Source organism: Bufo gargarizans, chromosome 3 (genome assembly GCF_014858855.1).
Source record: "Bufo gargarizans isolate SCDJY-AF-19 chromosome 3, ASM1485885v1, whole genome shotgun sequence".
Classification (NCBI taxonomy): domain Eukaryota; kingdom Metazoa; phylum Chordata; class Amphibia; order Anura; family Bufonidae; genus Bufo; species Bufo gargarizans.
In genome coordinates, this window is record NC_058082.1 from 23,884,165 (window position 1) to 23,908,989 (window position 24,825).

General features: G+C 43.9%; 1 protein-coding gene across 1 annotated transcript; it reads left to right on the plus strand.

Annotated features, from left to right (window-relative positions):
* Positions 1–12,915: 12,915 nt before the first annotated feature.
* Positions 12,916–18,660, plus strand: LOC122931329. The gene is made up of 4 exons (XM_044285394.1): positions 12,916–13,418; positions 14,726–14,918; positions 16,976–17,188; positions 18,440–18,660. Exons 1-4 carry the CDS (start codon positions 13,371–13,373, stop codon positions 18,658–18,660), a joined length of 675 nt encoding a protein of 224 aa, XP_044141329.1. The 5' UTR covers positions 12,916–13,370.
* The last annotated feature ends 6,165 nt before the right edge of the window (positions 18,661–24,825 follow it).

The window sequence follows — 24,825 nt, forward strand, 5'->3', positions numbered from 1 at the left end:
ACACATACTATTCATATCACGGGTGTTCTCCAAGTGCAAACAAGGACTACAAGTAGCAGCACACTGGGGTGAAGTAGCATTCTAACAGGGGTGCAACCTAGCCTCTCTGCTGCCTGAGGCGAAAACTGAAACGGCACACCCCCATGACAATTTCTTAACATAACCCCTTTGCCACAATGAAAGTACTCATTGCCCATGGCCCTTCTGCTGCCCCTCTCTTGCCCCTACCTCGTGCTGCCTGAGGCGATCGCCTCACCTGGCCTCATTGCACCCCTGCGTTTTAGTACTACAGATTTTTTTTTTTATTGCTGGTTCTCTAGCAATCTATGTGGAATCAGCTGATGGCGGTGTAAAAGGAGTGCGCTCTTTCACCTAGCACCTAGAGGCTTCGTCTCACTGTTTGGCACGCCCTAGTAAAGGTGATTGACATCCTCGGTCTCCTCCGTGCCCTGAAAATCCCGCATCTGCGCCGTTTATTTTAGTGTTAGGCGCAAGCGCAGTGAGTGAAGGACGGCAGCAGGCGAGCGTCCTTCACTCACTGCGCCTAATACTAAAATGGGCGACGCAGGATTTGCGGGGCACGGAGAAGACCGAGGATGCCAATCACTTTTACAAGGGAGTGCCAAACGGTGAGAGGACGGAGCCTCTAGGTGCTGCAGTAACGCCCCACTAGCAACTAGAGGCTCATTTGCACATTATAAAAGTCATGATTTTGCGCGAACGGCAGCAGGCAGGGAGATATAAGTCATACAGTTATGTTCTGCTGACATTAGCACATCGCTACTGTCATCCAGGTACATAACTATTTTACTGATGACAGAAAACCTTTAACGTAATATAAAAGAGACAAAGTTATAGGCAGCAGAGCCACTCAGTTCTTGACAATACCCTTACAACACAACCCCTAACACAGTCCTCCTTGTCTGCTGCCAGCACAATATGGTGCCTCAGTGTGATGCCCATGCAGTTTAACGCCCACACTTCATAGTAATAATCCCCATTGTGCCCCCTTCATAGTAATAATCCCCATTGTGCCCCTTCATAGTAATAATCCCCAGTAATAATGTCCCTTAATAGCAGTAATGCCCATTGTGCCCCCTTAATAGTAGTAATGCCCATTGTGCCCCTTCACAGTAATAATGCCATCTGTGACCCCTCTATAGTAGAAATCGCTATTGTGCCCCCTTAAAAGTAGTAATGTCCTCTGTGCTAGTAATGCTCATTGTGCCCCCTTCACATTTGCAATGCTTCACATTTAACACGCTCTGTGTAAAAAAATTAAAAATAAAAATATATATAAAACACAGTAACTACTCACCTTGTCCCGTTCTTAAAGCTCACAGCTCTCTCTCCCCTGCAGACACAGATGCTCTGCAGCACTGTGTTGGCGGAGCTTATGCAGATTCCCAGACTGCAGGCTCCGCCCACACAGGCCTGCAGCCTGAATGGAGGAGCGGGGAGAAGTGTTTCTGCTTCTCCATTCAGAGCGCCACTGGCCTGAAGAAGGGGAGGAGCGCAGGGAGCTGAGCGGTGAGTGACAGGACCCAGCTCCCTGCTCTCCAGCAATGAGTGCATCCATCTGTATTGATGGAAGCGCTCATTGCTTCTGGACTGCGGCACCCGGGGCGCACCGTCCCCCGTTTAGCACGTCACTGCAGGGGTCTGGACAGCTGGCTACCACGGTCTGGATTCGGACCTTGGTCCGCCTGTTGAGTACCACTGGTATATACTCTACTATCTCCAATAACTTCTATTCATGCCATGATGATGGTGGTGGATTCTTATTCCTTACACAGTGTTTTTTTATATCACCGTTCTAATCTACTTAATCACATATTAAAAGAAAATGAATGTGGGGCAGGATAGTGCTGGTGCCACCCTGTGCCAAACAGATGCGCAGAGTGTAAGTAACCACCATCAGGTGGAAACTAGAACATCAAGCCTTTAGTAAAGTCCCCCTGTTTAATCATAGCTAGTGTTGAGCACATCAAAAAATCTGATTTGCCGCAAAGCTGAATCTCCTGGTGCTTCGTGGTAACGAATCTATTTTTCCTGAAATGGTGGTAAAAACATACTCACCTCATCAATTTGCTTTCAGAGAGGCTATCACGGCCATCTTGATTGAAAATACTGAGTGAAAACTTGTGCGGGGTGACGTGTGATGTCACCACACCGGCGTGCTGTCCAGTCAAGGTGACGTCATCAGTGATAGAAAAAAATCGGATGGCGATAGCACGTCCTCAAGTGAAAATGTAATCCAGGTGCAACGTTGTTGTTGCTGTTAGAGCCTTTTTCAAGCGTGACATTACCGCGCCCAGCCAAAGTGATCACGTGATGGCGTCACCACACGAGATTTCGCGCAGTGTCTTCAATCAAGATGGCCTCAACAGCCTCTCCATGAGCAAATGGTTAAGGTGAGTATGCTTTTTTTCCACCTGATTAACCCCTGAAAGGCCTTAATTGTAACATAAGATGCTGCGATTAGTAATGAACGCGGCATGTGGGGGGTTCAATGACAGGGGGCGATGCAATTGCCAATCCCCATCATTGCGTGTGTTAGATGCAAAGGCATGCGCTTCGCGACAAAGTAATTCATCACAAACAAAATTTATTTGTGAAATCTGGCGACAAATCCGAATATTTTTTTTTATAGCTGCTTGTCACTAATTGTAGCACCGTCTCTTGTTTGTACGCCACTGAGAACAGGGCTGCACATGGCAGGGCAGTGCTGTGTAATGTGTAATGTACAAAGCATGATTTAGCTGATAAAATCTGCAATGTTAACAACAGCAGTACATAATAGTGCTGATCTTGTAGGGAGCAATGACCTGTCCAGTGATGTGAGTATATTAGTAAGTACAGGGTTACATGTGGAAGTGAAATACCCTGATGTAACCATGAATAGAAGATAGATAGTGTAGGAGAGTCCCCGGGATAATAATGGACGGACGATACGTGCCACCAGAGGTTCTGGCTTCGGTGAAGTAAGAACCGGATCATTGCGGTTAAAGTGGCGAATGCTGATGGCGCAGCGTGTCCGGGATGGTTCTTACTGGGAACAGGTAAAGAGCAGGGTGGGTGCCTGTTCCCCATGGCCAGCCCAGGTTTTTGGTGGAGCTGGGCCTTTAAAGAACCCAGCCTGCTGAAGATGGGGGGTGGGGTGTGTCTTGCTGTGCTGGAGATTTCCACAGACAGAGTCAGTGCTGGTGAAGGAGAGACTGGGTGCAGCACACATTGAAGGATAGCCCTGGGACCTGTGGTGCTACTAGCTGAAGGGGCTCTGGACTGAGGGAGACAAAGGCAGGTAGCCTAGAAGCCTGCAGGACCGCTGTGGTCTGTCCAGAAACAAGGTGACACAAACCTGCTGTTTATTTTCTATGGAAAGACTTGTTCTATGCACTATGTGGATTTGCACCTATGTGGTCTGCACATTGCCTGTTATGCCTTTGGTGTGAATAAAGTCACGGTGTATCACAAAGAATGTCTGTGATTGCCTCAATACTGCCGCCGCTACCGTAGCCTAGCACGAGCACATCCCCACAATAGTCGTGGATAGGGATGAGCGTACCCGAACAGTCACTTTTTTCTGGGGTGATCGGCGGCCATTTTGTGTCTTGTGGTGTGCCGGCACAAGCTGCCACCAAGTGCATTTAACGATTAATAGTGTGGTTATTTTTGGCTATATCCTACATCAGGGGAAAGCTGTCACCAAATGCATTTAACCATCAATAGTGTGGTTATTTTTTGGCTATATCCTACATCAGGGGCAAGCTGTCACCAAGTGCATTTAACCATCAATAGTGTGGTTATTTTTGGGCTATATCCTACATCAGGGGAAAGCTGTCACCAAATGCATTTGACCATCAATAGTGTGGTTATTTTTTGGCTATATCCTACATCAGGGGCAAGCTGTCACCAAGTGCATTTAACCATCAATAGTGTGGTTATTTTTTGGCTATATCCTACATCAGGGGCTTGGCTGTGCTTGCTATTTTATTGAGGGGTGAAATACAATTGCCAAAATAGCAGTACCCTAAATCTGGTGTTTCAGCTGTGGCCAGCCAATTGTAATACTGTCTGCTGTCTGGCAAAGGATATATTTTTGTTCAGGGTTGAAATACAATTCCCAACTTAGCAATTCCCTAAATCAGTGGTTTCTGCTGTATCAGGCCTACTTTAAATCTATCCATAAAAGGGTATATTAGATTCAAGGTGCTAATAAGGTCATTCTCAATAACTTCACACACACGCTACTGGGCATATCCAAGTCTAATTCTGTCCGTAAACGTATACCTGTCACCCAGCGCCTAAATAATAGGCCTCAAATTTATATTCAGCTAAATCTGTGGTTATTGCTGTAGCTGGTCAAGTTATTGCCACCACCAGACATCTGAGAAGCTCTGACAGATGCCTTTCAGAACCTCCTCCTTGAGCTTCCTTTGTTTTGGTTTTCAGTTCCTCATCTCGTTAGCCTCTCTCAGCTGTCATGTAGTTGGACTGATTGCATCCCTTTAAATTCCTCCCCATAATGCATTAGTGTGCGGTTTATACAACTTCCTGGAGTGTGTGTGCATGCTGATCCTATTTCCCAGTCTTCTACAAGATAAGTGTTGTACATTCATTGGTGATTTTCTGTTTGCTGGATCCCAGGTGACCCTGACTCCCTCCGTGTCTAGTGTAGGGAGCCGATGGTCGTGTCCCCTCTCTATTATAGGGTGTTCAGGTGTTATACAGTCGAGGTACGAGGATATGCAATCATCTACCATTGGGATTTTTGCATAGGCTGAGCAGTCAGGGAGAGTGCCAGATCTGATGCAGGGGTCTCCCTTTTTGTTCCTTACTTTTGGATCCAGTGAGTCATATATTCATTTTGTGTTGTCTTGTTTCCTGTACACCTTCCGTGACAGTTATTTTGTGTCCGTCAAAGCACAGTTTTTGTTCTGGGTTGAAATACATTTCCCAACTTAGCAATTTCCTAAATTAGTGGTTTCTGCTGTATCAGGCCTACTTTAAATCTATCCATAAAAGGATATGTTAGATTCAAGGTGCTGATAGGGTCATTCTCAATAACTTCACACACACGCTACTGTGCATATCCAAGTCTAATTCTGTCCGTAAACGTATACCTGTCACCCAGAGCCTAAATAATAGGCCTCGAATTTATATTCAGCTAAATCTGTCATTACTGCTGTGCCTGTATTAGTTTAATACGGTGCCTAAATAGATAGCCAGATAGTGTTAGGTGTCTGTAAAAAAAGGCCTGAATTTGAATTCAATACATTGGGCCAAATAATATTTTTCTTATTGTGGTGAACGGTAACAATGAGGAAAACATCTAGTAAGGGAAGCGGACGCGAACATGGTCGTGGTGGTGGTAGTGGACCCTCTGGTGCTGGGAGAGGACGTGGCTGTTCTGCCACAGCCACACGTCCTATTGTACCAACTACCTCAGGTCCCAGTAGCCGCCAAAATTTACAGCTATATTTAGTGGGGCCCAATGCCGTTCTAAGGATGGTAAGGCCTGAGCAGGTACAGGCATTAGTCAATTGGGTGGCCGACAGTGGATCCAGCACGTTCACATTATCTCCCACCCAGTCTTCTGTAGAAAGCGCACAGATGGCGCCTGAAAACCAAGCCCATCAGTCTGTCACATGACCCCCATGCATATCAGGGAAACTGTCTGAGCCTCAAGTTATGCAGCAGTCTCTTATGCTGTTTGAAGACTCCGCTGGCAGGGTTTCCCAAGGGCATCCACCTAGCCCTTCCCCAGCGGTGGAAGACATAGAATGCACTGACGCACAACCACTTATGTTTCCTGATGATGAGGACATGGGAATACCACCACAGCACGTCTCTGATGATGACGAAACACAGGAGCCAACTGCTGCGTCTTTCTGCAGTGTGCAGACTGAACAGGAGGTCAGGGATCAAGACTGGGTGGAAGACGATGCAGGGGACGATGAGGTCTTAGACCCCACATGGAATGAAGGTCGTGCCACTGACTTTCACAGTTCGGAGGAAGAGGCAGTGGTGAGACCGAGCCAACAGCATAGCAAAAGAGGGAGCAGTGGGCAAAAGCAGAACACACGCCGCCAAGAGACTCCGCCTGCTACTGACCGCCGCCATCTGGGACCGAGCACCCCAAAGGCAGCTTCAAGGAGTTCCCTGGCATGGCACTTCTTCAAACAATGTGCTGACGACAAGACCCGAGTGGTTTGCACGCTGTGCCATCAGAGCCTGAAGCGAGGCATTAACGTTCTGAACCTTAGCACAACCTGCATGACCAGGCACCTACATGCAAAGCAAAAACTGCAGTGGAGTAAACACCTTAAAACAAGGAAGTCACTCAGGCTCCCCCTGCTACCTTTCCTGCTGCTGCCGCCTCGGCCTCTTCCTCTGCCTCTGGAGGAACGTTGGCACCTGCCGCCCAGCAAACAGGGGATGTACCACCAACACCACCACCTCTTTCACCAAGCATCTCAACCATGTCACACGCCAACATTCAGCTCTCCATCTCACAAACATTTGAGAGAAAGCGTAAATTCCCACCTAGCCACCCTCGATCCCTGTCCCTGAATGCCAGCATTTCTAAACTACTGGCCTATGAAATGCTGTCATTTAGGCTGGTGGACACAGACAGCTTCAAACAGCTCATGTCGCTTGCTGTCCCACAGTATGTTGTTCCCAGCCGGCACTACTTCTCCAAGAGAGCCGTGCCTTCCCTGCACAACCAAGTATCCGATAAAATCAAGTGTGCACTGCGCAACACTATCTGTGGCAAGGTCCACCTAACCACAGATACGTAAACCAGTAAGCACGGCCAGGGACTCTATATCTCCCTAACTGCACACTGGGTAAATGTAGTGGCGGCTGGGCCCCAGGCGGAGAGCTGTTTGGCGCATGGCCTTCCGACGCCAAGGATCGCAGGGCAACATTCTTTGCCTCCTGTTGCCTCCTCCTCCTCCTACTTGGCTTCCTCCTCCTCTTCTTCCACCTGCTCATCCAGTCAGCCACACACATTCAACACCAACTTCAGCACAGCCCGGGGAAAACGTCAGCAGGCCATTCTAAAAAAATCATATGTTTGGGGGACAGGCCCCACACCGTACAGGAGTAGTGGCGGGGTATAGAACAACAGACCGACGAGTGGTTGCTGCCGGTGAGCCTCAAGCCCGGCCTGGTGGTGTGCGATAATGGGCGAAATCTCGTTGCAGCTCTGGGACTAGCCGGTTTGACGCACATCCCTTGCCTTGCGCATGTGCTGAATTTGGTGGTGCAGAAGTTCATTCACAACTACCCCGACATATCAGAGCTGCTGCATAAAGTGTGGGCCGTCTGTTCGCGCTTCCGGCGTTCACATCGTGCCGCTGCTCGCCTGTCTGCACTACAGCGTAACTTTGGCCTTCCCGCTCGCCGCCTCATATGCGACGTGCCCACCAGGTGGAACTCCACCTCGCACATGCTGGACAGACTGTGCGAGCAGCAGCAGGCCATAGTGAAGTTTCAGCTGCAGCACGCACGGGTCAGTCGCACTGCGGAACAGCACCACTTCACCACCAATGACTGGGCCTCCATGCGAGACCTGTGTGCCCTGTTGCGCTGTTTCGAGTACTCCACCAACAAGGCCAGTGGCGATGACGCCGTTATCAGCGTTACAATACCACTTCTATGTCTCCTTGAGAAAACACTTAGGGCGATGATGGAAGAGGATGTGGCCCAGGAGGAGGAGGAAGAGGGGTCATTTTTAGCACTTTCAGGCCAGTCTCTTTGACGTGACTCAGAGGGAGGTTTTTTGCAACAGCAGAGGCCAGGTACAAATGTGGCCAGCCAGGGCCCACTACTGGAGGACGAGGAGGACGAGGATGAGGAGGAGGTGGAGGAGGATGAGGATGAAGCATGGTCACAGCGGGGTGGCACCCAACGCAGCTCGGGCCCATCACTGGTGCGTGGCTGGGGGGAAACGCAGGACGATGACGATACGCCTCCAACAGAGGACAGCTTGTCCCTACCTCTGGGCAGCCTGGCACACATGAGCGACTACATGCTGCAATGCCTGCGCAACGACAGCAGAGTTGCCCACATTTTAATGCGTGCGGACTACTGGGTTGCCACCCTGCTGGATCCACGGTACAAAGACAATGTGCCCACCTTACTTCCTGCACTGGAGCATGATAGGAAGATGCGCGAGTACAAGCGCACGTTGGTAGACGCGTTACTGAGAGCCTTCCTAAATGTCACAGGGGAACAAGTGGAAGCCCAAGGCCAAGGCAGAGGAGGAGCAAAAGGTCGCCAAGGCAGCTGTGTCACGGCCAGCTCCTCTGAGGGCAGGGTTAGCATGGCAGAGATGTGGAAAAGTTTTGTCAACACGCCACAGCTAACTACACCAGCACCTGATACGCAACGTGTTAGCAGGAGGCAACATTTCACTAACATGGTGGAACAGTACGTGTGCACACCCCTCCACGTACTGACTGATGGTTCGGCCCCATTCAACTTCTGGGTCTCTAAATTGTCCATGTGGCCAGAGCTAGCCTTTTATGCCTAGGAAGTGCTGGCCGGCGGCCAGCGTTTTGTCTGAACGTGTATTCAGCTTGGCAGGGGGCGTCATTACAGACAAACGCAGCCACCTGTCTACAGCCAATGTGGACAAGCTGACGTTCATAAAAATGAACCAGGCATGGATCCCACAGGACCTGTCTATCCCTTGTGCAGATTAGACATTAACTACCTCCCCTTAACCATATATTATTGTACTCCAGGGCACTTCCTCATTCAATCCTATTTTTATTTTCATTTTACCATTATATTGTGGGGCAACCCAAAGTTGAATGAACCTCTCCTCTGTCTGGGTGCCAGGGTATAAATATATGACAAAGGACTGTTCCAATGTTGTGTGACGTGAAGCATGATTCTCTGCTATGACATGAAGACTGATTCTCTGCTGACATGAAGCCAGATTCTCTGTTACGGGACCTCTCTCCTCTGCCTGGGTGCCTGGGCCTAAATATCTGACAATGGACTGTTCCAGTGTTGGGTGACGTGAAGCATGATTCTCTGCTATGACATGAAGACTGATTCTCTGCTGACATGAAGCCAGATTCTCTGTTACGGGACCTCTCTCCTCTGCCTGGGTGCCGGGGCCTAAATATCTGACAATGGACTGTTCCAGTGTTGGGTGACGTGAAGCATGATTCTCTGCTATGACATGAAGACTGATTCTCTGCTGACATGAAGCCAGATTCTCTGTTACGGGACCTCTCTCCTCTGCCTGGGTGCCTGGGCCTAAATATCTGACAATGGACTGTTCCAGTGTTGGGTGACGCGAAGCATGATTCTCTGCTATGACATGAAGACTAATTCTCTGCTGACATGAAGCCAGATTCTCTGTTACGGGACCTCTCTCCTCTGCCTGGGTGCCGGGGCCTAAATATCTGACAATGGACTGTTCCAGTGTTGGGTGACGTAAAGCCTGATTCTCTGCTATGACATGAAGACTGATTCTTTGCTGACATGAAGCAAGATTCTCTGTTACGGGACCTCTCTCCTCTGCCTGGGTGCCTGGGCCTAAATATCTGACAATGGACTGTTCTAGTGTTGGGTGACGTGAAGCCTGATTCTCTGCTATGACATGAAGACTGATTCTCTGTTGATATGAAGCCTGAATCTCTGTCATGGGACCTCTCTCCTCTGTCTGGGTGCCAGGGCCTAAATTATATAACAATGGACTGTTCCAATGTTGTTTGACGTGAAGCATGATTCTCTGCTATGACATGAAGACTTATTATCTGCTGACATGAAGCCAGATTCTCTGCTATGGGACCTCTCTCCTCTGCCTGGGTGCCTGGGCCTAAATATCTGACAATGGACTGTTCCAGTGTTGGTTGTCGTAAAGCATGATTCTCTGCTATGACATGAAGACTGATTCTCTGTTGACATGAAGCCAGATTCTCTGTTATGGGACCTCTCTCCTCTGCCTGGGTGTCTGGGCCTAAAAATCTGACAATGGACTGTTCCAGTGTTGGGTGACGTAAAGCATGATTCTCTGCTATGACATGAAGACTGATTCTCTGCTGACATGAAGCCAGATTCTCTGTTACGGGACCTCCCTCCTCTGCCTGGGTGCCGGGGCCTAAATATATGACAATGGACTGTTACAGTGGTGGGTGACGTGAAGCTAGATTCTCTTCTATGGGACCTCTCTCCAATTGATATTGGTTAATTTTTATTTTTATTTTAATTCATTTCCCTATCCACATTTGTTTGCAGGGGATTTACCTACATGTTGCTGCCTTTTGCAGCCCTCTAGCCCTTTCCTGGGCTGTTTTACAGCCTTTTTAGTGCCGAAAAGATCGGGTCCCCATTGACTTCAATGGGGTTCGGGACGAAGTTCGGGTCGGGTTCGTATTCCGAACCCGAACAGTTCCGGGAAGTTCGGCCGAACTTCTCGAACCCGAACATCCAGGTGTTCGCTCAACTCTACTGATAACTAGAGACAGAATTAAATGCAAGAAACAGTAGCTGGAATATGTATTGTGCTGTGAAGCAGAAATAGCACAATTTATGACTGAGTATGTTTAATCTGCCATGTGGTGAATGTTTTGGACTGGACGCAACTATTTTACTTTGTTTATAGACATCATACACTTTAGATTAAGACCCACAACCATTCTATCCAGGAGCACAAAATGTAAGACACTGATTATTTATACTCACGCCTGCATAAACTGTTTCTTTTGAGTCTTGTTCCCAGGACAGGCCTAATAGGAGGTAAGTAGTCCAGTTGTATCAAACATAATCATGCATAGGGTCATTGGCTTCTGAAAGTTTAGCACACTCCCCTCGACAGTTGCCATTATTGACATGAATTGATCTCCTGTACATTCATGGCACTGTCCCAGTCACATAAATCACTATAGCCAGCGTGAATGCAGCGGCGTACTGACCAAAACTGCTGTAGAGCTAAGTGAAAATCACAGGATTTTCCTGCACCCTCCACTAGGGGGAGCACAGTGTAAAAGAGATTTGAGAAATTTCCATTGAGTTCCATGGTAGGGTAGCTAAGCACCCCCTATTGGTCCCTTCATGTACTAGGGAAACAGGAGATCCATGAGAGAGATTCATCTATGTATTTATGGCAGTTGCCTGGTGTAAAAACATTGAGAAAATACCACTTTTTTATTAAAAATTACTCTACTTAGGGTCAGTATCATGTTCTAGTGAGGGTCCAACTGATCCCTAGAACATCTCACCACGAAGAATACATGGAGAAATAACAGTGAGTTGGAAACTGGATCAGCAGGTAAGGAACCAAAAAATGCCCCTGGACAAGTGCACCGGTTTTACTTGGCGCCAAACCCAGAGAGCATAAACCCAAGATCTTCACAGAGCCCCAGATGGTAGGGATGAACTTAGCTGAAGCTCACTGGTTGCACCTACAGGATGGTCCCATTGCACTTGGCCACTTACCTGCAGAGATTGCTGGAAAAGGCACCAGCAGTTTGCACAAACAACAACAGAAAGCAAGTCACCCGCACTTGAACCCGAACACCGCATAGGACTCAGTACACACACTGAACACCAACACCAGCACACCAAAAGACCTTGACCCCACAAGCACCAGACAGAGAAGGAGCAAGCATTCAAGGAGCAGTGCACACACAGGCCACCAAAACTACACGTCACCCCTGTCAACCAGCATGCGCAGCATTAACCGCAGCCAGTACGCCAGAGCACAAAAGTAAGCAACATGGAACCCGTGTCACAGTAAACCACACAGAGACCGTGACAGTCAGTTCACATGGACGTTATAAATTCCATTATTGCTTTCCGTTATAACATGGTTATAACGGAAAATAACGGCATTCGTTAGATGGAATTCAAAACGGAAGCCTTTAGAGGCATTCCGTTTTGATCTGTCATAATAGAGCTTAATGGACAAGCATAAAAGATCCGTTTGGTATCCATTATGCAGGACGGAAAAGAAAGTCCTGTCGACAGGATACCCCTGCCATCCTGTATGCCCCTGCATGAATGCACAAGTCACTGCTTTCGACAAGATCTGCACATTCCTTCTCTACGAATTGCAAGAAAATGATCTATTAAATATTATCTTGATCATGACATTGCACTGCAGTTTCTGTTGGTACTATTACCTATATAATTATATATTAAGTAAGTAAACAGGTTACTACCACCTATAAAATCAGTATACTCCAATTCTGCTGCTTTCATTATTCCCACAATCTGAGTATCTATAGGTAGATGCGGCCTTGCGGTTCACCCAGCGGTCATTTTGCGCGTTTGCGATTCGCTGAACATGCGAACATATGGCGATGTCCGCTGGCGCCATATTCTTTTGCATTGCGCTGAACTTTGACCCATGACACATCCATCAGGTGGGACAGGACAGCCAATTGAGACTTTTCCGCACATGGACACACCCCCAACCTATCACAGAACCCGATCTGGCAGCCATTTTACATTCTGTGTTTTGCCAGCGTAGGAAGAGGTAGCTTTTTGGAGCAGGGACAGACTGTTAGGGACATTAAATGCTAGCTAATAGGGCCCCAAAAGTTCTTTTAAGGACTGGTATAGGTGTGCCATCGATAGGTGTGATATACTGAGAGGTGTGATATACACTACGTGCAGAATTATTAGGCAAATGAGTATTTTGACCACATCATCCTCTTTATGCATGTTGTCTTACTCCAAGCTGTATAGGCTCGAAAGCCTACTACCAATTAAGCATATTAGGTGTAGTGTTGAGCGCGAATATTCGAATCGCGAATTTTTTTCTCGAATATCGTGATTTCGAGATTTCGCGAATATTTAGAATATAGTGCTATATATTCGCGAAATCGAATATTCGTTTTTTTTTTTTTTTTTTTTCTATTTTTTTTTACGTATATTATTAATTTAACATAGTTTTAGAATATTCGGAATATTGCTCTAATTTAGTTTTAGAATATTCGTAATATTCTCAAAGAAGTTAGAGCAATTATTAAGAATATTCGAAAAGACGAATAATATTCCACTAACATACTGCTCCCCGGAGTCCCCGACAAGCGTCACCGTAACCATGGGAACGCCTGTGGGTTAGAATATACCATCAGATCTGAGTTGCAGGAGAAACTCAGATCCGACAGTATATTCTATCTTTCGAAAAACTGTACTTCCCTGCCCAGTGTCTTGCCTATTCGCGCAAGAAGCAGGCTGGAATCGATCCTAAATTCGAATATCCGTATCAACCGAAAATCATGGTTATGAAAATATCGCGTTACTTCGTACGAAGTTACAGTGACGTGACTTTTGGTTTCGTTTTCTATGCCGGAATCGAACATAGTGCCGCAAATATTATCGGCTAGCGAAAGATGGTGAAAAGATTCTTTAAAGAGGATGAGGAAGGATTCCTCCTGACTGTAAGTAATATTGTATCACAGCATTGTAATTTTTTTTTATTACATACTGCATGTATGACAAATAGTTTATATGTATGTGGAGCGTTTGAAAATATTTGTAAATCCGAATATTTTCATTATTGTTCCGAATTATTCTTCCCCACCTCCCACTAAAGAGTAGATATTACTGATTGGTGCACTAAGTAATATTTGTGACATCACGGCACTTGTGAGACGGATCGGAACTGCACGCCGGATCCGCCGATCTGCCACTGACTGAAAGCATTTGTGAGACGGATCCTGATGCGGATTCGTCTCACAAATGCATTGCAAGGACGGATCCGTCTCTCCGCTTGTCATGCGGACCGACGGATCCCTCTTGTACATTTTTTCACATTTTTACCGATCTGCGCAGCATGCTGTAACGACGGATCCGGCACTAATACTTTTTTATGGGAAAAATGCCGGATCCGGCATTCAGGCAAGTCTACAGTTTTTTTTGCCGGAGAGAAAACCGTAGCATGCTGCAGTTTTATCTTTTGCCTGATCAGTCAAAAAGACTGAACTGAAGACGTCCTGATGCATCCTGAACGGATTACTCTCCATTCAGAATGCAGGGGGATATAACTGATCAGTTCTTTTCTGGTATAGAGCCGCTATGACGGAACTCAGCGCCGGAAAAGAAAAACGCAAGCTTGAAAGTAATTACCACAGTAGAATTACTGCACTATATACATAGGTTCAATGTACAGCACCTCAACCAACCTATGTTCATATTCAAAACGTGATAGATTATTTATTATACTTAAATGTATCCGTACGACGGGGCCCCAAAAAATTTTTTTACTGGTGGATCCTAAGTACCCCAGTCCGACACTGCTCAGATGCCCATAGCCCATCCATTTTCCTGCCACAAAATACCACACACTAAATACCGCACACTATATACCATACACACACAAAATATATATATATATTATATTTTTTTTTCTGTCCCTGAGCTTTTTTTGTTTCACTGTAAGTATTTGCTGGTTCATTTAGAGTTACCCAGGGTGCATCACAGGGAGGTGAATCTGCTGTGCACCCCATACCGTACCGTCACTTCACTAGACAGGTACCGCGCAGCTCAGCTGGGCAATATCTGATAGCTCAGACCCCACACACATATAATCTCAATAGAATCTGATCTTAAATTATCACTGTAACATTAAATATAATATTTCTTCTTTAAATACGTATCTACTATTTGCTGTTTTGTTGAGGACCCTTTTGCTGAAAAATTGTATTTCAAATATTTGGGATTAAATGCTTGCATCTTTATTCTTCAGCACATGTTGGAAAAGGGCTACCATCGCACCAGGAAACATGCGACGAAGGACGCCATTATCACGGAGCTGATAGAGGAGATGGAAGAAAAATTTCATCGGAGGCCCACAAAGGCATCTATTCAAAAAAAATGGTGTGATTTAAAGCGCCACCATATGGATCGCATCAATAAAGAAAGTGCGGAAATATGCCCAGGTACAGTACTGCTTACATAACTTTATCTTCCTCTACAACACTTTCTTATGTATATATTCAGTGATGCTGCTATGACGCCGTGCGCTTCATGCCGCCGCTGCTGTACAGTAATACACTCGTTAAGATCATCCAAGTGTATTACTGTACAGCAGCGGCTGCATGAAGCGCACGGTGTCATAGCAACCAATGACGCTGTGCACTCCTGCTGTCAGCAGGAATCCCGGCCAGGAAACCACGGACCGCTCTCGGCCGCGGAACACGGCTGTGGGCATTCGGCCTTAGTAATACAACTGTATTACTCCTATAGCCAATGCATTCCAATACAGAAGTATTTGAATGCATTGTAAAGGGGTTCAGACCCCAAAAGTTAAAGTCCCAGAGTGGGACCCAAAATAAATTGTAAATAAAACTTTTAAAGATTTATTTTTGCAACCGGCACAATAAAGATATCACATGACAGAATTGCCATCACTAAAAGTGTAACACTAAGGGCTGTTTCACACAAGCGGATGCCGTGCGTGACATCCGCTCCATGTATGACAGCCAAGACGCGATGCAGACTGCAGAAGCACGGAGCATTAACACGACTGATAATGCTCCGTGCCTCTCTGTGACCTCTTTACTACGAAATCACAGTGAGATAAAGTTGTCACAGAGAGGCACGGAGCATTATCAGTCGTGTTAATGCTCCGTGCTTCTGCAGTCTGCATCGCGTCTTGGCTGTCATACACGGAGCGGATGTCACGCACGGCATCCGCTCGTGTGAAACAGCCCTAAGCAATCAAAAAGGCTTATGCCCCAGGGGCATAGCTAAAGGTTCATGACACCTGTTGCAAGAGTTAAGCTTGGGCCCCCTTCCCTCAGTGCTTAGTGGTCAGGGACAGGGAAGCTCATAGCCTTTATGCTGCCTCAGGCAAAAATTAAAACAGCACCTCCTCCCCCCATCCCCATGCCAAATTCTTGACCTAACCCCTTCCCTCCAGCCAGAGGTTTAACTTGACCAGCATGCACTTTCTATAATATAATACAATATAATGTCTTTGTATGCACCACAAGGGTCATTTTGCCCCCTCAGGCTCCTGTGCCCAGTAGCGACTGCTACCTCTGCATCCCCTATAGCTACGCCCATGGTATGCCCCCCATCACGCAAAAAATGACCCACTATCAAATGGCAAAATTTTTAAATAAAATACGGCTGGCTCTCAGATTAAAACATGATTTTTTGGGTTCAAAAATGCTTTTATTGTGTTAAATTAAACCAAAATTTAAAAAAGTAGACTAATTAGGGTAATGTATTGTTCAGGCGCAAGGATTATGTTAAACAGCGCAGGAGCAGGATTTAGGGTTGAAGAGATGATGGAAACTGAAGAACCTAGGGCAGCCCAGAGGGGTGAAAGGGAAGTGGTTTGCTTTGAAAAGCGCCGAGGGGCATGGGCAGCAGCACACGCATCAATGCCGCCTCTGGGCACCTATACAAGCTAATTAACACTAAAATAAAAGCATTTTTCGAAGAATACAGTTGATGGACAGCAATATTAAAGTTACAATTTTAATAAGGGGAAAGTTAGGAAAATCAGGATGTTACTGGTGTAACATCATAATTTTACGTGAAAGAATCCCTCTACCACTGAATAGACCAGCGATAAACTCTTCCTAAATACCATCTAAAAATCAAGTACGCTTGGCACCTATCGGCAAGCGACTTTACCCCTCCTTTTACTAATAAAGTGACCGTGTGAATCAACAGGGAGTGAAGGCGGATATTGAAAATGCGGCTGGCCAGACAGTATAACTAACGCTGACAGCCAAAAAATATAATATACCCAACATAACACCATCCATTAAGCCCTGTTACGTCATCCTACCTTTCAACTTAGGCCAGTTTTAGCCATCTGTAACACTGGTTTGGGCATGTTATATAACTCCAAAATGAGGCAAATCCACAGTGTGGATAATCAGAATCCCATGCAGATCCCTCCGTATATGATTTTTTAAAATATATTTAGCTTTGTTATGTTTTATTGTTTGTCTGAATTCTTAACATTCTGTGATTACAGGGGATCCTGTTCCAACCGTAAAAAAACGAAAATCACAGGAGATGGTGGTGACATCTGATGAGGAGGAAGAATTGGAGAACCAGGCAGAGGAGGAGCAGCCTGGACCCTCCCAAATCTCCTTGGAGTCAGAGGAACCACCTCAACCAGGGGAGTCATCTCCACCACCACCGGCAGAAGAGGAGGCGGAGCCGGTTTACACCCCTCATCAGGAAGGTAAATTTGTGCAAAAGCTAGCTAATTAAATATCAATACAATGTTTACAAGAAAAAGGGACCAACATTTTTTCAAAATAAAGTAGAGAGATAGACAGAAAAATTACAAACACAAATCACTCTGTAATCTACATAAAAACCATATAATATCCAACTAATTCACATTAAACATTACATAATTATTACAAAGTAATTCAGTGCTGTCATTAAGAAATACAAAATAAGATTTAGGGTGGATTGATATTTTTTATTGGACAAAAAAAATGAATTACTATATCACATGGCGGCAAGCTTCCGAGAACTGACCAGTCCCTTCATCTGTCATATATACTATGAGAAGGAATACATGGCGGAATGAATAGGCATTTCAAATATAATAAAAAAACATATCAAAGACCATCATAAGTACATTATTATCTTACAGATAAGGGGCTGAGTACGTATTATTGTCTTTAAAGGGTTTCTACTAACAGAAATACTGTTATGTAGCTGACTGATATAGCGATGCGCTAATGTCAGCACTGCATAACAGTATGTTTCGAACGTTAGTCCCTGCAGCCGTTTTTGTTAAAAAAAAAGACTTTTATTATATGCTAATGAGCCTCTAGGGGCTATGTGGGCGTATGTCAGCTCCTCTTGATTGAAGGCACGGTCCGCCGCATCACTGCCGAAATCACGCGCCTGCGCCGTTCACTTCTGTCTTCGGCGCAGGCGCAGTGACTGAAGGCCGCTCTCCTGATGCCGGCTTCCTCACTGTGACGTATGTTTTTATTTTTTTTTTGTATGTTTGATAATAAAAGAATTATATTAAAAAAAAACACAACTAAAACAAACTATATAATTTTCAAAAAACTAATAAAAATTTTTTGGTTCTGTAAATGGACAGTACTGTAACATAAACTCCACACAAACCACAACTGCCTTCATCAGTGTCAGACTGGGGTATCTAGGGCCCACCAGGAAAATGTATTTTGGGGGCCCACCGTACGGATACATTCAAATATAATAAATAATCTAACATGTTTTTTATATGAACATAGGCAGGTTGAGGTGTTGTAAATTGAATATATGTATGTAGTGTACTAAATCTAATGTGTTATGTGCCACTTGTGCAGGGGGGTGGGAGACTAGGGGCCCACTTTGCTCAGGGGCCCACCGGGGGATTCCCCTGTACCCCTGTGGGCCAATCCGAGCCTGGCCTTTCATCATAATTGAAAGTCTTTGTAATTTTTTATTTTTTTTTCCCTAACAGTTATTTGTAAACTGAAAAGAAGGCTCCAGGAGCATCAAAAGGCAGAAGCCAATGAACTGCTGGCTATAAAAGAAACAAATACAAAAATATGCAAACTTCAAGCCCGGTTGAAGAAGCATCAGCGTCAGATGAATATTCAATTGAGGAAGCTGGAGGAGCATAGAAAACTCCGTAATAAGGAATTGCAAGACATCCAGAAGGAACTCAGAAATTTTCCTTAGGCCTTTTTTTATATTATATAATTTGTTTTTGGTAATAAATATTTTATTACGTTTAAACGTTTGGTTTAGTGTGTTTGATATTGTTATTTTATACATAAACTAGCTGTTGACCGGCGTTGCTATGGTATTTATTTATTGCTAATTTTTATTAAATAACAGTTAGGTCAAAACATTCGGGGCTGGAGCCCTGGATGTTTTGACCAGTGCCCCGAATGCAGGGCCGGCAGGAGCCCGCGGAGCCGCCTCCTAGCTAATTTATTCACTTCAATTGCCTCTGTGTAATCTCGCACAGGCGCACTGGCAGAGGCATCGTCGAGCGAAGTGTGAATGCGCCGTCTTCCAGCGCACCTCGTTCAACGATGCCTCTGCCAGTGTGCCTGTGCGAGATTACACAGAGGCTAGTGACGTGAATAAAATAGCTAGGAGGCGGCGCTGGGCGGGGATCTGTGGATGGCACTTATGGGAGGATCTGTGGATGGCACTTATAGGGGGGGGGGATATGTGTTGGCACTTATGGGGGGGATATATGGATGGCACTTATGGGGGGGATATGTGGATGCCACTTAGGGGGGGGATCTGTGGATGCCACTTATGGGGGGGATCTGTGGATGCCACTTATGGGGGGGATCTGTGGATGCCACTTATGGGGGGGATCTGTGGATGCCACTTATGGGGGGGATATGTGGATGCCACTTATGGGGGGGATATGTGGATGCCACTTAGGGGGGGGATATGTGGATACCACTTAGGGGGGGGATATGTGGATGCCACTTATGGGGGGGATATGTGGATGCCACTTATGGGGGGATCTGTGGATTACACTTATGGGGGGGATCTGTGGATGGCACTGTTAAGGATGAGTTAAGGATGATCTGTGGGGTTGCCAAGACGGCTAAGACCTTCACTGTAGTTATTAACCCCATTCAGCAAGTCCCCCATTCACTGAAGGGTGACTGCTGAAAGGGGTTAATAACTACTGTGATGCACCCCCCCCCCGGTGGTGATGAGGGCGTGGCTTCATGGGGTGGGGGCGTGGCTTCACGTGGGCTCGTGCCCCAGATCTCTTCAGACTCTAGCAACGCCTCTGCATTTAACAGTGTTTCACGGTGACTTGCACTTTAACTGTGAACTCCACAGTGCCCGTCAGTTGCCAGTTCGTATTTAAGTGAAAGGCTGGCAGGCTTGTATTGGCTAATGCATGTTATATTTTGGGCATATCTCGGGAACGGTAAGTCCTAGAGAGCTGAGACCCCGACAAGATTTATTTCCAGGTAGCAAGGGATGTGTATACAAAGTTTCATTGAATTTGATTGTTGGGTTTTGGATTTTTTGCGGAACACACACACATACATCCTTTTCCATATATATATTTAAAGTTATAAGGTTGCAGGAAGGCCCCTTGAGTCCTTGTGCCAAGTCATACAGATCAGGACAGACAGCAGCAGCAGGTTCATGTAACAGTGGAGGGTACGGTCTACACTAAACTAAATATGATCAGGACAGACAGAAATTATGCTAACACAGAACTATATGAAAGAATGCAGTCAGACATTAGAACAGAACCAAATAAATATTTATTATCAAAATAACAAACATGCCTCTATGGCAACTTTTTAACTTTGTTATAAATCATCAACATATCCCTCCTTTGTTTAAGGTGCTGTTTCTTAAACTTGGACATCAGCTTCTGCATTTGGTGCATGCCGACATTCTGTTCCCGCTGAATAAGTTCCATTTTTTATTTTCAAAAACAGCAGTACTGTTAGGATTAGAAAATATAATTATATTACTTGCAATTCAGATTACGTGGTATCGATATAGAATTATATTGCTATGTGCACATATTTACCTTCTTGGCAGGGGTTGGTTACAACATCCTCCTGATTCACATCATGTGGAGTGGTGGGGGGTTCTTGTGGTGGCTGGGAGGGTCCAGCGTCTTCCACCTCCACCTCTTCTCCCACATCAGGTGTGTCAGTCACCTCATCCTGAAGCTCATGGGAGGGTCCTGGCTCATGAGCTTTCATAGGAGCCATCATATTGCCATCAGGTGGTGGAGGGGCTGCTACATCCTCTGAGGGTCCTGCCTGCTCTTGTGAATCCTCCTCATCTGTTGTTGAGACCTCCATCACCACCACATTTAGCGGTTTATTTTCTGTTTTTTTCGTGGTCCCCTCCTCTTTATAGTAGGAACAGGAACACCTGTAATCACAGAATATTACAAATTTTAACAATGAAATCATAAATCATAATAAAGTTAAAGATCCAGAAATTCATATACTGTATGGAGGGATCTGCATGGGATTAAGATAAACCACAAAGTGTATTTGACCCTTTTTGGCTTTATCTAACATTTTAAAACCAGTGTTCCAGATGTGTTAAACTAGCCAAATTTACAAGGTAGGATGAGGTAACACAGTATTCATTAGGAAGGTGTCCTTTACGGTATTGCGGCTGGTTTGACTTTTATTCAAAACATGCAAATGTTCGGAAATTAGATAAGGTGTTACTGGATGTTGTTATGGTGGGTATATAATATTTGTGTCTGCTGGCGTTACACTGTCTGACAAGCCGCATTTTGAAGATCTGCTGCCAGCACGCCCTCCCTCACTCCCTGTTGATTTAGTATTCATGGTCAATTGATTATTAGACGGAGGGCTAAAGTCGCTTGCAGAAAGGCAGAGAGAGAAAATCGATTTTAATATGCTATTTAAGCAGAATTTATCGTTGGTATATTCAGTGTTAAAAATCAGTCTTTCACATAAAATCATCATTTTAGAACTAAAAGATAAACATCTCCCTTAAACTTGCATTTCATTAGTGGTTGTAGGAGACTGCGTTTCAACTACAATGGATGTTTCATATGTACTGTTGAAATGGATTTACAATGTTAGGTTTATATACCTAATTAGTATGTAGGTTACATACTAATTAGGTAATTAAAACTAACATTGTAAATCCATTTCAACAGTACATATGAAACATCCATTGTAGTTGAAACACAGTCTGCTACAACCACTTAGCATTCATCTACAACCACTTAGCATTCGTCTGGTTGGGCTACAATGGATGTCTCAAATGGATTGTTGATTATTAAATTACTTTGCAGACTGAGGGGAGGGGATGTAACCTGTAATCAGTCTGTGAAACGTATGAAATCATCTGGTGACATGATACATCTGTACCGCGCTGTGTGTATAACTATATATATATATATATATATACAATCTCAGCGAGTAAGAGATGTATGATGTAAGCGGATTATTTTGTACGTGTCACACCGGGTATTAAGTAATAATTTTTAAAGGGATGAAATACGGATGTAGTAGATTTAACACAGATCCTTTAGGAGACGTGTTATTTAAACAAAATGCAATTAAATGCGTTACACAATTTTTTAACAATGGCTTTTGTTTCTAGATAACGCAATGAGTTAAGAGGTTGTGTTTTATCCCAACTACATCTGTACAGAGCAGCATAACTGAATATATACATTACATAGTGTTGTAAAGAGAGATACAAAAGTCATGTAAATATTGTACCTGGACATAATCGTTCGCTCATCTCCTTTACAAGTTTGGGCCTAAACCTCTTTATATCGCACCACTTCTTTTGCAGTTCCACATATTTATGCCACAAAGAAAACTTCATAAACAACTCCGCACGGATAGACGTTAGAATGGCCCGCTTCTCCACCCTCTTCTTGGTTAGGGCGTATCCCCTCACCAACAAACGCTGCAATATAAAGATGCAAGCATAGAATTCCAATTTTTTACATTCAAAATTTTAAAACATATGTCCTCAACAAACCTGCAAAAAGTAGTTATGTATTTAAAGGGGAAATATTAGATTGAATGTTACCGTTATTAGATCGGATTGTATTGCGATTCTATGTGTGTGGGGTCTGAGGGAGCAATCGGATATTGACCGGCTAAGCTGCGATGTACTTGTCTAGTCAAGTGACGGTACGGTATTGGGTTTACAGCTGGTTTGCATCACCGTGGTGCACCCTGGGTAACGCTAAATGAAACAGCAAATACGGTGAAACAAAGAAAGCTCATGTACATTAAATATAATCTATATATATATTGTGTGTGTGTATGGTATATAGTGTATGGTACCGTATATAGTGTGTGGTATATATTGAGTGACAGGAAAATGGACGTGCTATGTGCTGTGCATGTGATATAAATGTATCTGTTGTCCATACATACAGGCTACAAACATAGTGCTGTAAAGTAACAAGAATACTTAGTGCAGTGCACAAATCTGTATTATCTATTTTTAGCATATAAAAAAAAAAAATCATGACAAAAAAATCGTATCCATATTAAAAATATTCGTATTTACGAATGTTTCGCTAGACTCGAAAAATAAAATAAATTTCATGACAAAAAAATCGTATCCATATTAAAAATATTCGTATTTATATTAGCTTTTTTTTATAAATAGAATAATTATAATAATCAGTATTATAATTATTCTATTAAAAAAAAGGCAAAGTAATATAATCGCATATCGAATTAAACTTAGCTGTCTCTCTCTATAGTAAACTTTCCCATATGATTGCTAGAATTCGCGAAGTTGATGTGAATAGGTAGCTAAAACGAAGATGGAGAATATCTTCGTTTTGTGGAATATGACGAATACATTCGTATATTCGTTTTGTGGAATATGACGAATACATTCGTCATATTCGCTAATTCTACCAAGCCATTGAAGCCAACCATAGAAAAACAGGTCCAAGTTGAAATCGCAATTCGATTAATTTGTTATAATAATCGAATTGCGATTTAAACTTTGCACTTATATTCTTAATATTGCTATAACTTCGTCTTTTAGAATATTCGTAAAATACGAAGTTAGAGCAATATTACGAAATTTCGTTATTTCGTAAAATACCGTTGCCTTATACAAGCACAGCTATATTCCATATTAGGCTAGAATATGGAATATAGCAGTGCTAAGTTAGCACAGCTATATTCCATACTAGGCTAGAATATGGAATATAGCAGTGCTAAATTGAAATCTTCATGCGATTATTTCGTATTGTATTACTCGCATCGCAATTTCGGCTTTTGCAAATGTTCAGAACATTTGCAAAAGCCGAAATTGCGATGCGAGTAATATAATACGAAATAATCGCATGAAGATTTCAATTTAGCACTGCTATATTCCATATTCTAGCCTAGTATGGAATATAGCAGTGCTAACTTAGCACAGCTATATTCCATATTAGGCTAGAATATGGAATATAGCAGTGCTAAGTTGAAATCTTCATGCGATTATTTCGTGTTATATTACTCGCATCGCAATTTCGGCTTTTGCAAATGTTCTTAATATTGCTCTAACTTCGTCTTTTAGAATATTACGAATATTCTAAAACTAAGTTAGAGCAATATTACGAAATTTCGTAAATACACATAGATTGTATTTAAGCTAATATACTGCTATAGTAATATTTTTTAATAGTGTACATATTTTACAAAACTTAAGTTCAGAAGAGGCAAAAAAAAATTAGAGGCAAAAAAAGGGATTATAGCAGTATATTAGCTAAATTACAATCTATATGTGTATTTTACGAAATTTCGTAATATTGCTCTAACTTCGTCTTTTAGAATATTCGTAATATTCTAAGAGACGAAGTTAGAGCAAATCACGAAATTTCGTAAAATACACATATTAGCCTAGCCATAGTCAATTAGCATAGGAACGTTGCCTTATACTATCAATATAAATAATCGCAATACACGAAAAAATATTCGTATATTATTCGCGATAATTAAAATAATTACGAATATTCGATTTCGACGAATATAACACGAATATTCATTCGAATATTCGCGAAATATCGCGAAATCGAATATGGCACCTCCCGCTCATCACTAATTAGGTGATGTGCATCTCTGTAATGAGAAGGGGTGTGGTCTAATGACATCAACACCCTATATCAGGTGTGCTTAATTATTAGGCAACTTCCTTTCCTTTGGCAAAATGGGTCAAAAGAAGGACTTGACAGGCTCAGAAAAGTCAAAAATAGTGAGATATCTTGCAGAGGGATGCAGCACTCTTAAAATTGCAAAGCTTCTGAAGCGTGATCATCGAACAATCAAGCGTTTCATTCAAAATAGTCAACAGGGTCGCAAGAAGCGTGTGGAAAAACCA